The 13040-nt window shown below is 54.6% G+C and overlaps 1 protein-coding gene across 1 annotated transcript in view; it reads left to right on the forward strand.

The window, feature by feature from the left end:
- TRIP10 (thyroid hormone receptor interactor 10) overlaps nt 1-13040 on the forward strand; it is a 34754-nt gene that overhangs the window by 21409 nt on the left and 305 nt on the right. Inside the window, exons 10-14 of the mRNA XM_065419627.1 lie at nt 5396-5569; nt 7823-7932; nt 9088-9220; nt 11672-11793; nt 12144-12274. Coding sequence (XP_065275699.1) covers nt 5396-5569; nt 7823-7932; nt 9088-9220; nt 11672-11793; nt 12144-12274 — 670 coding nt within the window. The remainder of the gene's footprint in view (nt 1-5395; nt 5570-7822; nt 7933-9087; nt 9221-11671; nt 11794-12143; nt 12275-13040) is intronic.

Genomic DNA, 13040 nt, shown 5'->3' on the forward strand with positions numbered 1-13040 from the left:
GTCAGCTGCTGCCCCGCTGGCCTGAGCGCTGCAAAGATGCCCGGGTAGTTAGCAGCCTCCACCCCCCTTCTCTGCGGCGCAGCCCGTCGCTCGCTGCAGGCTACGCCACCGTTTGACCCCGGTCTGTGATCGTTCTCCCTGGCTGCATCTCGCTTCCTGTGCATGACGCCGTAAAAGAGCCTTAAGCCCCTGTCTCTCTTGAGCGCTGGACGGGCTGAGACGCTAATAATTAACCCGTTTGGGAGCGCGCGCTCCAAATCAGCCAGCATGAGCCTCTCTCTCTTTCTGTCCTCTCCACCCCTGGCCCTGCCCGATCCTCTTGTCCTCCATGAGTCACATCCGACGCACCCACCCCTCCCTCCCGCGCCCCAGGAGAGCTGCCTTGGGAACATGCTGTTCCGACAAGGAATCTTGACCTGGCTTTTACGCCAGGTTAGGGCTCTTGGGGCAGGGAGGGGGTGGGTGTGTTTTTTTGCGTCTTGGTTCTGGGATCCCTGAGTAACTGTGAGTCTGTTTATTAATAACCCGCCCCCCACACACTGCCTGTGGAGTGGGTCAGGATCAGGGATGGCCGTGCTCCGGGCCAGTTCTCTCCTGTGTGGGATCCTTTTCAAAATAAAAAAACCTCAGGCTCCCAACACCCCCGGTTTAGCGAGAGGCTTGTTAGCAAAAGCAGGTCACAGCCGCATGCGTCTCAGCCCTTTGAAACCCCTCCCAGGGTCACATCTGTGTGGTAGGATTTCTCTTCCGTCCTCCTCCCCCCCCCATGTTTACCTGTGTCCTAACCCCCACGTCCTGTCTGTACTGTGCGCAACAGAGATCAGCCCCAGATCATCGCACTGCTCAGAGTGGCCACAGCCTTGGAGTTTTTTCACCTTCCTCTGTTGCATGGGGTGTGGGTCGGTTTATCTCAATCAATTCCTTGCCGATGCAGGGCCCCAGGCAGGGATCCCTCCAATGCTCTGCCTGCGGCATGTGTTAGTTTCGTCTCCGATGGGCTATAATAGCTGGGCCACGTTTGGCCTGTTGGCTTTAGTGTGCAGGTGCTGGGTGGGTGACACAGGAGGTCAGACTAAGGCCAGGCCGGAGCCCCGATCCTAACCGCTGATCCGGCTCAGCTCTGCTCCCCCGCCTCACGTCTGTGCTCTGCATGCTCCATCTTCCTCGGCTCCCTCCAGCGTCCACGGCCTGGCTGCATTCGCCCCTTTCCCCTGGTACATCCCGGCCTGCACGGGAGGCTAGCGCAGGCTGCTGCTCTGGGGAAGGGACACGGTTTCTGGAGGAGAAATCCTTGGTGCGGTCAGCGCCCTTCGGCTTTTCTCCCCCTGAGGCTCGTCACAATTTGGGGCAACTGCAGCTGTCTCCCCCGCTTCGTGGTTCCACTGTTGGGTGGTTCCAGCTCCCCGGCTCTCCCTCTCCCTCCTGCCGGGGGGGCGTCCCAGGCTGCACGGTTCCCTGCCTTCGCTGTGCGGTTCCCAGCAAGGACAGCCCCACTGAGAACGGAGGGGTGGCTTCAGATCTGTGTTACGCCTTCATGCTTAAGATAGAGAATTACAGAGAGAACTTCTACGACCAATGAGAACCCACACGCCTGCTAGCGAGCTCCCCGGCATCACCCTGCCCGATGGGTTCCTTTGTGGGTCCTCCGCACTTCGGCTCCAAACAACCCCCCCTCCTCCCCCCCGCCTTAGGAGGCCTCCGTCAGCCATGTCCTTCCAAGGCTGCCTGAGGATCGGGCCCCTCCGTGGACCAGCCCGTTGGCTGGATCAGAAAGAAGGCCCTGAGCTAGCTAAAACCTCAGCTTTCAGCCAGATTGTTTCTTGCTGGTCTGTGGGGCTCTAGAGAATCCGGTTTGAACAGGGACATGGATGCCTCCCCAGGCAGCCAAGCGAGTTAATTAGCATCCCCCCCCCCTTTTAGAGAGGGTACACCCCACGCACACCCGGCCCGGTGCATTTTCCTACAGCGCTCCCCTAGGGTACACCCCATGCACACCCAGCCCGGTGCATTTTCCTACAGCCCTCCCCCCACAAGGTATGAACTGTAACGCAGGGAGGTTCAACTTCACTCAGGAAAGTTTCTCTTCCTTCTGTCCGGCTTGTCCAGGATATTAGGGGTTACTGTCGATCTGTCACAGGGCTGCCCCGTCTCTCTGATCCGGGGGAGCCTTGGGCTGCTGTCAAGTGGAAGATGGTTTGGAGGCCCCATTTGGCCACGCAGTGCATAAAGGGGACTTAATGTGGGTGGAGAAGACCCTGTTCAGGGACCTCCCAGGCCAGCATGGAGCTGGCATAAGGGCCTAGCCCCCAGCATATCGGGGACATGGCCAGTGTGATCCGCGCTATGGCCTTTCCCGCTTCTCGGGACCTATGGGAAGCAGAGCGTAAGTTAGAGCAGCCCTCAGGAAGGACGTTGAGCAGGGTAAGGGGGCGGGGAAGGGCTGAGTGAAGCCCAATTGGTTAGTAGGCCATGTGCCCCCACCCCCCCTCCAGATCCCGTAGGCCAATCAGAGACGGCGGAAGGGGACTCGCAGGTCATGGCAGCCCATAGAAAAGGAACTGGGCTCTAATGCTCTGCACGCTGACCCCTGCTGCGGGTCCAGGATGAGCACAGCTGGTGGGAGGACTAGCTCAGTGGTTTGAGCATTGGCCTGCTAAACCCAGGGTTGTGAGTTCAATCCTTGAGGGGGCCATTTAGGGATCTGGGGCAAAAATCTGTCTGGGGATTGGTCCTGCTTTGAGCAGGGGGTTGGACTAGATGACCTCCTGAGGTCCCTTCCAACCCTGATATTCTATGATTCTATGTCTGCAGCACCCGTCCTGGCTGTGCTGTGCCCATTTCACAGGCACTTCTGGATGGATCAAGTTTTCCCTCTCTCGCCCACCCTAGGGGCAAATTTCTTGCTCTAATGGTCTCACGCCTGTTTCATATCCAAGCCGTTTGCTGCTTCCCTTCATGCATGCGCTGAAAACTCCTACTACCCGGCAACACGCAGACATTGCTGCCCAGCGTCCTGCGTCCATCCAAGGCGGGGGGTCGTGGGGAAAACCCAAGGGGTCTCCCCTGTAGGGGGGAACCCAAGCTGTGGAGTTCAGACCGAAATGAGGTTTGGATCTGGGGTTTCTGGCTCTGGGCCCTATTTCCCCTCTGCCAGCAGGAGTATAAAAATAGCATCTTGCCTCTTCTCAGCCCCGGAGCTGGAGCAGCATCGGGGGGTAGGGCACATTGTGCCATGCGCCATGCAGGGGTGGGTAAGGAGAGTGACTGGGTCAGGAGGCCCAGGGAACATATGTCCAAGGCAGAGACTTTTAGGGCATCAATCCCCACCCCCTGATTAGCCATGTGTCCCCTATGAATGCTTCCTGCAGACCCTCACCCTTGTATCCTGCCTTCAGATTTCCCCCCTCCCGCCCCACTCCTGCTGAGGTAGGTGACCTCTGGGGTGATGGTGCATCAGTTACCCCCACTCCCCATAGGGGGAGCTGTTGGGTACATCATGGGGTGCAGGGCACTCAAGAAGGGGCGGGGGAGTTATCACATGGAAGGGACTAATACCTTGCTGTAAGGGGTGGGGTAGGGGATGGATATTCCCCCCCCCACCCTGGCAAGGGTTTGCTAAAGGGGATGAGATCAACTGTCCACACAGAAGCTGGCAGGAATTCAGGCCCCGATCCAGCGAAACGCTTCAAGCACGTGCTTCGCTTCTAAGCCCGGAAGCAGGGTCCTGGGTAGGGTCACCAGTTCTGGATGGACACATTCCTGGAGGTGTCATCACATGCCATAATCTTTAATGAAAGCTTCATCTTTAATTCCTGGAGACTCCAGGACAATCCTGGAGGGTTGGCAACCCTAGTCCCGGGCTGTCAGCTCTTTGAGGCAGGGACCGTGTCTTTGCTGTACAGCACCTAGCGCAATGGAGTCCTGATCCAGGACTGGGGCTCCCGTAATACACCTAATATTGAAGCCAGTGGACTTGTTCTCTTGCCTGAAGTGCTTTGCCAGATTGGGGCTTCAGTTGAGCAGGGGAAGGGGTAACGCGGAAAGTTTGCACCCTGAGGAGCTAACACCAGGCACAGGCACTCAGAATGAGGCCCAGAAGCAGGGCAGACCTGGGTGGGAGGGGGTGGGGAGGAGATTGGGGGCTGGAGGGGACAGTTCAGGACTGGAGATGGAAGTGTCTACAATCCCGATATTGTGGTGGAAAGCTGAAATGTTTCCATTTGGAAATGCCTCCCACAGTGCCTTGTGGGAATTGTTGTTCGGATGCCTCATGCTCCCATTCTCCTCTATGGGCCAGGCTCCTCGGTCAGACTACATCTCCCATGATGAACCTGGGTCTCGATGAAGGGAGGCCGTGCATCATGGGATATGTAGTCTGGCTGGGGCGCTGGGCCCACAGAAGCAAATGTGGGGTATGAAGCACTCAAACTACAACTCCCATGATGCACCGCGGTGGCACTTCAGAATGGAAATATTTCGGTTTTCAACGAAAAACTGAAATTTCCCGCAGGAAGCACCAAAAACAATTAATTTTTTTTAAAAGAAAGTTTAATTGAAATTCCAATTTTCAACCTTCCCTAGCTGGGGGGGCCTGTGGACAGGAAGGGGTGCAGGCTGGTCTTGAGGAGGAAGGCTGTGAGAGTGAGATGGGGGTGTGGGGGTATACACGGGCCTGTGGGAGCAAAGCAGCCTCTGGTCTAGCTGTCAAGTGACCTTCATGTTACTTGCCTCCTGCTGTAACATGCCCCCCCTCCCCCAGTCTCCTTACCATCTCCCATGATGCATTATGGTCTCCCCTCTTTGTGAAGGCAGGTGGTGCATCATGGGAGACATGAACAAAGTGCCTCTCTCCCAAGAGAGGAAGGTGGGAGCTGAAAGCCGGGTCCTCTTCTCGGTGTCAAGCTTCCCAGTCACATGGGTGCCAGGAAGGGCCAAGGGTGCAGAGTGGGGCCCGATCTGTGGCAGGCAGGGGCCCGATCCATGGTGCCAGTCACACCCCTGGTGCAGGGTGGGTCCCTAAGCGTTTAAAGCAGGCACATTTCCTAGTGTCTTAGGGGAATTAGGCACCCAAATTCCTGTGACTTCCCATGGGACTCAGGTTCCTTTAGGATCGTTTGAACAATCTTGGCCTTGAAAGGGTTCTGAGCCTATTCCCCTTCCCTTCGCTGCTGGGATCCCCTACGCTTGGGAGACCGACAAAATGGTTGGTGGGCCTTCCCTCCCCTCGCTGCCTCCGGCTGGTGGATTGTGATGGTGCAGCTTGTCCTTACCCCTCTTCCCTTTATTCCCTGTGCCGTGTTGGGGTTTTTTTTGTGTGTGTGCCTGTTTATTTTCTTACAGAGTTCTCTCCATTGTGTGTCCCCATGTGTTCTGTTATCCCTTTGTCTGTCCCTAGCTCCCGCCCCCTCCCCTCTCCCCAGTGATCTCTGCCCCTCCTCCTTCCTCCTCGTCTGCCACCAACGGACCTCCATCCCCCAAATTCACCCGGGACCCTCTGTCTTACTGTCTGAATGAGATCAATAAGACAGTCAAACCCCGCATCGCCTCCTTCCGCAGCCTCAAACGGGGGGTAAGTTTGTGTCTTGTATTTTGCTTTGTACCAAGCCACGGGAAGTTGCTGCTGTTATGAAGGGCACCTGCAAAGAAAGAAACAGCAGGGCTGTGCAGGAAGGAGGCTTAAAGTATCTTTTTGCATCTACTTTGGCTTTCCCCTCCCGAAAATGGAACTATTCAGAAATGCTACGGTAGTGCCTCCTGGTAGTTGTAGTTCAGGTGCCTCATGAGCCCATTGTCCTCTATGGACCTGGCTCCCTGGTTGGACATCATCTCCCACAATGCACCATGGTGTGCCCTCTCCTTTGTAAGGAGAGGTGGTGCATCATGGGAGATGTAGTCCCATCAGGAGCCTAGCTCACAGAGGAGAACAGGGAGTTTGGTTGCTTCAGGTCCCTGTTCTCCGCTGTGAGCTGGGCTCCTGATGGGACTGCATCTCCCATGATGCACCACCTCCCCTTACAAAGGAGAGGGCACACCATGGTGCATTATGGGAGATGTTGTCCAACCAGGGAGCCTGGCCCATAGAGGACAATGGGCTCATGAGGCACCTGAACTGCACCATCTCCCAGGAGGCACTACAGTAGCATAGTCATATCTAAAAGCGTTGGGTTTCAGGTCTTTGTTTTGTTCAACGAGAACATCAAATCTTTCCGCCCGAAGCAGATGCCTTTCCCCCAAATCGAGGTTTTCCATAAAAATTCAGTTTCCATGGGAAGTTTCTCCCAGCCCCAGCACACACCCAATTATTTCTTCTTTTACTGGTCACTTCTCAAAGCCCTGGGTTCTCCCTCTTTTCCACGTAGCTCCAGCCTCCCTTGCGTGGTACAGCGGTCAGTGCTTCCGCCTGTTTCAAAAGCATCGGCTCCCCAGACACGCGCCTTCCTTCCAAACTTCCTAGCCCAGCCCTTCGCCTGCTCCACACAGCACCATATTCCACCTTGTTCTGCTCGTCCCAACCAGGAGCTTCCCCTTTTGCATCCTCCAGCCAGGAGCATATGCAGCCTCCGCTCCTGCTCCATATAAAACCCCAAGCCGTCCCTTGCTTTCCAGGCTTCCTTTCTGTCGGCGTCCCCTTTTCGGAAACTGCTGTGCCGCATTTGCTGCTTGGGGTACAGACTCTGTGGGAGTGGGGTCAAGCCCCAGTAAACCGCTTCCTGTTCTTAATAAAGCATTGCAAGCCAGGAGACCAAAGACCTAACCCAGCAGCCAATTTCTGATCTCCTCTCCCTCTACCCCTGCCCCCCTCCACCTCCGGTATTCCCAGGAAGTAGGAGCACCTCCGCAAACCAGGGCTTGCCCACATGGCTTTCACCCTCCATGCCGCGGGGGGCTGACTCTGCCAGGCTGAGGGCACATGGTTATTGTGCCAGGATCCCAGCGTGTTTCGCTTTAAAAAAAAAAAAAAAAAAAAAAAAAAACATCACGGGTGTGCTTGCTTGGTGTTGCCTCCTCACAGGGGTGGAAATCAGTTGCTGGCCAATTGAGTAACTTTGTCCTGTGAAAAAAGTATTACCAGGCCAGACCCACGGTCCACTGAGTAGCATCTCGGGCAGCGCTGACGCTTCCGAGGACCTTTGCTCGGCGTGGGCATGGTTACGTGGAGCTGTAGCACTGCACGCCGCTGTCTGAGGCCCGTCCACCCAGTGACTTGCCGGAGGCCACACAGGTCTCCTGAGTCCCAGCTCAGTGCTGGTTTCCCCCATAGCTGTAACGGCTGGGGCGGATGCCATGAGCTGTTCCCTCCTCCACGGGCTGAGGGTTCTGCAGCCGGAGAGAACCAGGATCTTAACCCTCCGTGCTGCTGGTGGAGGCCGAGATCCGGCCCATGTCGGTTTAAAGCTGCAGGGCCGTAGCTGGTGTCTCCCTGGCCGCTAGGTGCCGAGCTCTCTTCGCGGCACAACCAGAGATCTCCGGATCCCGGCCGCTGCTGCAGAAAGGCATCATGCAGCGTCTTGCCCCGGGAGGGGCCCCGTCTCCAAGCGCTGTCGCTATCCTGCGAGGTACCGAGCTCTCCCAATGACCAGTGAAGGTCGAGGAGGCTCAGCGAGATCAGGCCCTTCGAGTGGGGCACACACATTCCCCTGGCGCTGGCCAGCGTCTTGCACGTCAGGGGCAGTGGCTGTCAGCAGCCCCTGCAACCCATAGTGTGAAGGGGGCGGGGGGCGGCACAGGGGACTGGATTTTGTGGCTGGGGAAGAGGGTCCATATTACGACATGAAGGGAACCGATGTATCCTTTTCTTCCCCTCCCCCCTTCCTGCCGCCAGCCTGTGATCACGGAAGATTTCAGCCACTTGCCGCCAGAGCAGAGGAGGAAAAAGCTGCAGCAGAAGATCGAGGAGAGGAACCGGGAGCTGCAGAAGGAAATCGACCAGAGGTACAAGCGCTCGATGCCCTGTAGGCGGTGCCTTTTGGGTGCCTCTTGTCTTTGTTCTCCTCCCCTGGTGGCGGCTCACCTGCTGGACTACATCTCCCATGATGCTCCATGGACTGGGACTCCCACAATGCACCACCCCTCCCTTCTCCAGGCTTTTAAACCCTGAGGGTTTATCCATAGTCTGTAACTCTGGCCTCCTGCTGCAGTGAGTTCTGTAGATTGCGCACAATAGGGAAATGCTATTTCCACATAGCGTGTGCGCTTGATCTGTAATCACTCCTTCAAATAATCATTGTACAGTGAGCCCAACCGAGATGTGCGGCCCCGTTGTGCCAGGTGCTGGACGTGCGTCGTGAGAGCCAGGCCCTGCCCCAATTTGTCTACAGTCTAAATAGACCAGGGTAGGAAGGGAAAACAGGAGGAGGAGAAATGATTTCCCCCAGGTCAGGGGCAAAGTAATGGAAAAGAGACAACTAAAGGGGAGTGTGATCGAGGTCTATAAAATCGTGACTGGTGCAGAGAAAGTGAATAAGGAAGTGTTATTTACCCCTCCTCATAACACAAGAACTAGGGATCACTGGATGAAATTAATAAGCAGCAGGTTTCAAACAAACAAAAGGAAGTACTTCTTCACGCACCGTCAACCTGTGGAACTCCTTGCCAGGGGATGTTGTGAAGGCCAAAACTAAACGGGGTTCAAAAATAGAACTAGATAAGTTCCTGGAGGATAGATCCATCAATGGCTATTAGCCAAGATGGTCAGGGATACAACCCCATGCTCTGGGCATCCCTAGCCTCTGCTTGCTGGGAGTGGATGACGGGTTTAATCACTCGATTACCCTGTTCTGTTCATTCCCTCTGAAGCACCTGGTATTGGCCACTGTCGGAAGAGAGGATACTGGGCTAGATGGACCTTTGGTCTGACCCAGTGTGGCCGTTCTGATGTTCTTATGTAACTCCTAGTCCAGTGCTCTGTCTGATAGGAAGCACTCCTTCCCCTTGTTCTCCTCATATGCAGGAGGAAATAAAGGGAGGGACCCAATCAGTTTGCATTCCTACAATTTGCATTCAAATCTCTTTGCCAGAAGGCAGAAATTTTGTGTGCTGTCCCTTTAAATCCCTTCCCCTAACCTTTCCCCCTCCCCTTCCCCACAGAGATGCCTTAAACAAGATGAAGGACGTGTACCAGAAGACGCCCCAGATGGGCGACCCCGCTAGCCTGGAGCCAAAGATCTCTGAGACCCTAAGCAACATCGAGAAGCTGCGCCTAGAAATCCAGAAATACGAGGTAAGGGGGAGGTGGGGGGGGGGGTCACGGGATGGGGCTACCTCTGACATGCTCCCCAGGCCCCTTTGGGAATCCACACATCCGGCTCTGCTCTCCAGCCATCTGTGGCTCCAGACACGCGCGATGCCCCGTATGTCTGACCAGTCCTTCCTTTGAACCGGTTCAAAGTGCGGTAAATCTATAAGGGAGGTCTTTATCTCCCTCTAGTGGCTGAACCATGTAACAGTGCCTCGCTCTTCTCGCGCGCTTTTCATCCTTGGAGCTCAGCGTTTTACCGACGAGGACAGTGCCATTATCCCCATTTTACAGCAGGGGAAACTGAGGCAAAACACGGGGAAAGTGTCTTGCCCAGACTAACCCAGCAGGCCAGTGTCAGAGTTGGGAATAAAACCTAGATCTCCTGAGTCCCTGGCTAAGTGTTCTATCCACTAGGCCCCGATACTCTGCATTTGTTAAGGCCTCACCTACGCTAGCAAGTGGACTCTAGAAAGCCTACTCTTAGTGTAGACACAGCTTGTAGTGGCAGAAGAGTGCTTTTCAATGGGGTAGCGTATACTGGTTCTCCAAGCGAAATAAGCGACATTGGCAAAAGCATTTGTATATTTCAATAAGAATGTAAAAAAAAAAAAATCACACTCCTAACTGACGATAATATATGGTCAAAATTGTCTGGCCCATCTAGCACAATGATCTCCGTGTCCACACGGTGTCCCTTGCCTTGCTGATGGATTCTAAGTATTTTAGGTCCTTATGTGGCCCCCGTCACTGTCGCATCTGAGCAGCGCACCATCTTGAGTGTATTTATCCTCCCAGGGCAAAGCTGTTATCTTCGTTGTACAGATGGGGAGACTGAGGCACAGAGAAGCTAAGTAACATGCCCAGGGTCACACAGGAAGTCTGTGGCAGAGCAGGGACTTGACCCTGGGACTTAAGTCATAGGCTAGTGCCCAACTGCTGCACCATCCTGCTTCTTTAAGGCATATTGGGGTCCCACTCAGATTAGAAGCTATTTGGGGCAAGGACCAGCGTCTTGTTCTGTGTTCGTACAGCACCTAGCACAATAGAAACCTAGGCCATGACTGGGGCGCATAGGCACTACCGTAATACACCTAATAAATAATGTACAGCACCTAGCACAGCAGAGACCTGGGCCATGACTGAGGCTCCTAGGCACTACCGTAATACACCTAATAAATAATGTACAGCGCCTAGCACAATGGAGACCTAGGCCATGACTGAGGCACCTAGGCACTGCCAAAATATGAATAATATCAAAAGATGAGAGAATATTTTAAACCAGGCAGTGACCCTACAGATAATGGTGTCACGACTGCATTGGTTCTCAGGTTAGGTGTCCTTATGATTCAAAGGCTGCTGGTTTGATTTATGAGCGGTTGAGTCGTGCCTAAATTATTCTGGGGTGAATCATGTGTGTAACTCCGTGCCCAGTATCGTTTCATTCATAGAAACAGCCTGGGCCTTCGGTCGCTTTCTCTTTCTCAAGCGACGAACTTTACACCAGACAATCCTGTTAAATGGCTCTGCCCAGTTTCCTTATTTGCTAAGGAAGTTACTCTTGGCCACAGGTTTATTTTATGAATGAGTCGGCTGAATGTGCATCGCCTGATAAAAGCACCTTCCCCCGCCCCATTCCTCCAGTGATTCAGACTCTCTTGGGTGTTTCCTGTTCCTACAGGTCATAGCCCATGTCTCTGATACTGGAGTGGGCAGGAATGGGACTGTAGCTAACTGGTTGGGAGGCAGGACTCCTGGGTTCTATTCACAGCTCTGGAGGAAGTGGCAGAGGCCGTGCTAACCTTAACCCTAAACAGGAATATTTTGGGGGGCCCCCCATCCCCCCTCACCCACCTCCTAAAAATACTAATGATATTTCCATAACAAATATACCAACACACCATGGACTGATACGCTTGTTAAATAAGGTGAATGGTATTTTGGGGGTATTACTAAAGTGGGTCCCCCGTGAGCCGTTTGGGGCCCTAAGCAGTTGCTTAGTCTCCTTACGTCTAGCACCACCATGGAGGAATGGGGTCTAGTGGTTAGAGCAGGGAGCCAAGACTCCTGGGTTCAGAGCGCTGATTTTGCACTAACTTACACTGGGGGCGGGCCAGGCAAGACAAAATATGGGGAGCCCAAAGACTGTGTGAAGCCTGGAGCAGAACTGAGAATCGGGGTACTTGAGCTGCTCTGAAAAAGCACCTGACTGCCTGGGTCTGTAGCTATTCTGAGGGCAGGGATGGGGCCAAGACCCCAGAGGGGGACAGCTGCTAAGGGGCGTGCCCTGCCAGGGCCCTAGGCCTAGGAGCAGAGAAGGAAGCCCCATGTGAACGAAGACGCTTGCCCCCATGTGCGATCCGTCTCTGCTGTGGGGAGGCAGGTATGAAATGCTTGAACCTCTCTCTCTCTCTCTCTCTCTCCCGCGCCTCCCAGTCGTGGCTGGCCGAAGCCGAGAGCAGAATGCTGAGTAACCGGCCGGACAACACCCTGAGATACAGTCGCCACCTGGACCACACCACCACCCTGAACAACAACGGCTCCCACGAGAAGGGCAGGTGAGGAGGTGAAATGTCCATCCCCAGGAGCTAGGGGGAGCAGGTGGCCGTAATACCCAGGTGTGGGGGCTGCTGAATCCTCACCCGCATGTGCGGTTTGGGATCTCTGGGCCGGGTGTCATCTGTCTGAATAGATCCCAGGAGTCCTGGCTTCTTAGCCCCCCTGTTCTTATCACTAGTTCTTGCACCCCTCCCAGAGTGGGGATTAGAACCCAGGAGTCCTGGCTCTCAGTTCCCCTGCTCTAACCACTAGACCACACTCCTGCTTCTGAACAGCCACCCTGGACTCCCTGTGACTGGAGCTACCCCCAGAAACAGCCGCTCACCCTGTCTCCTCATTGGTCCCTCAGCCCTGACGCCACCCACTCCGACGACAGCCAGGATGCCCTGAACCAGCCGATCTACACGGAGTTTGACGAGGACTTCGAGGAGGACCTGGCCTCGCCCATCGGCACCTGTGTGGCCATGTACCAGTTTGAAGGTACTGTCCCAAGACATTTCTGAGCCAGGTTCCCTGGTTGGACTACATCTCCCATGATTCACCAGGGTCTTGCCCCTCTTTGACTGAGGAAACAGTGCATTATGGGAGTCTTTGGGCCATGGTGCATTATGGGAGATGAAGTCCAGCTTGGGAGCTGGGCCCAGAAAGGAGAATGGGAGTGTGAGGCACCTGAACCACAACTCCCATGAGGCATCATGGCAGCATTTCCTCATCAAAATATTCTGCTTTTGGGGTAATTTTACAAAAGAAAATTGACACTTCCATGGGAAGCAGATACTTTACCTGAAAAATCTCATTTAGTCAAAAACCAATTTTCTGCTGGAAATTTTTCAACCATCCTTAGCCACTTCCCCCTCCCCCACCCCCACGTGACTGGTGTGCAATCAGGATAACAGTCTTACTACCGTTGGCTGCTAACAGAACTCCTCCTTTTAGGTCATACAGTAGGAACCTATTTTAATACTGAAGGTCTTGAGTTCAAATCCCGCTTAGGGGTTGGAGACTTCACCGCCAAGCGGGCTACATCTCCAAACCCCTGTTCAGTCCACCCCACCCCCCTCCCTCCAGGTAGGAGTTTGGCATAAGTTCCCCTTTAACAGCTGCCCACTGGGATATTTCTTGGCTAATGGGGGACAAAGAAGGGTCACTTAGGGTCTGTGCCGTTCACCCTTATCTTCCAGGGGAAACTTCCAGCCCCCAGTGGCCTATTACTGCAGCCAGCTATGTGGACTTGGGGAAGGGGTAC

Source organism: Emys orbicularis, chromosome 19, assembly GCF_028017835.1.
Source record: "Emys orbicularis isolate rEmyOrb1 chromosome 19, rEmyOrb1.hap1, whole genome shotgun sequence".
NCBI classification, from domain to species: Eukaryota; Metazoa; Chordata; order Testudines; family Emydidae; genus Emys; species Emys orbicularis.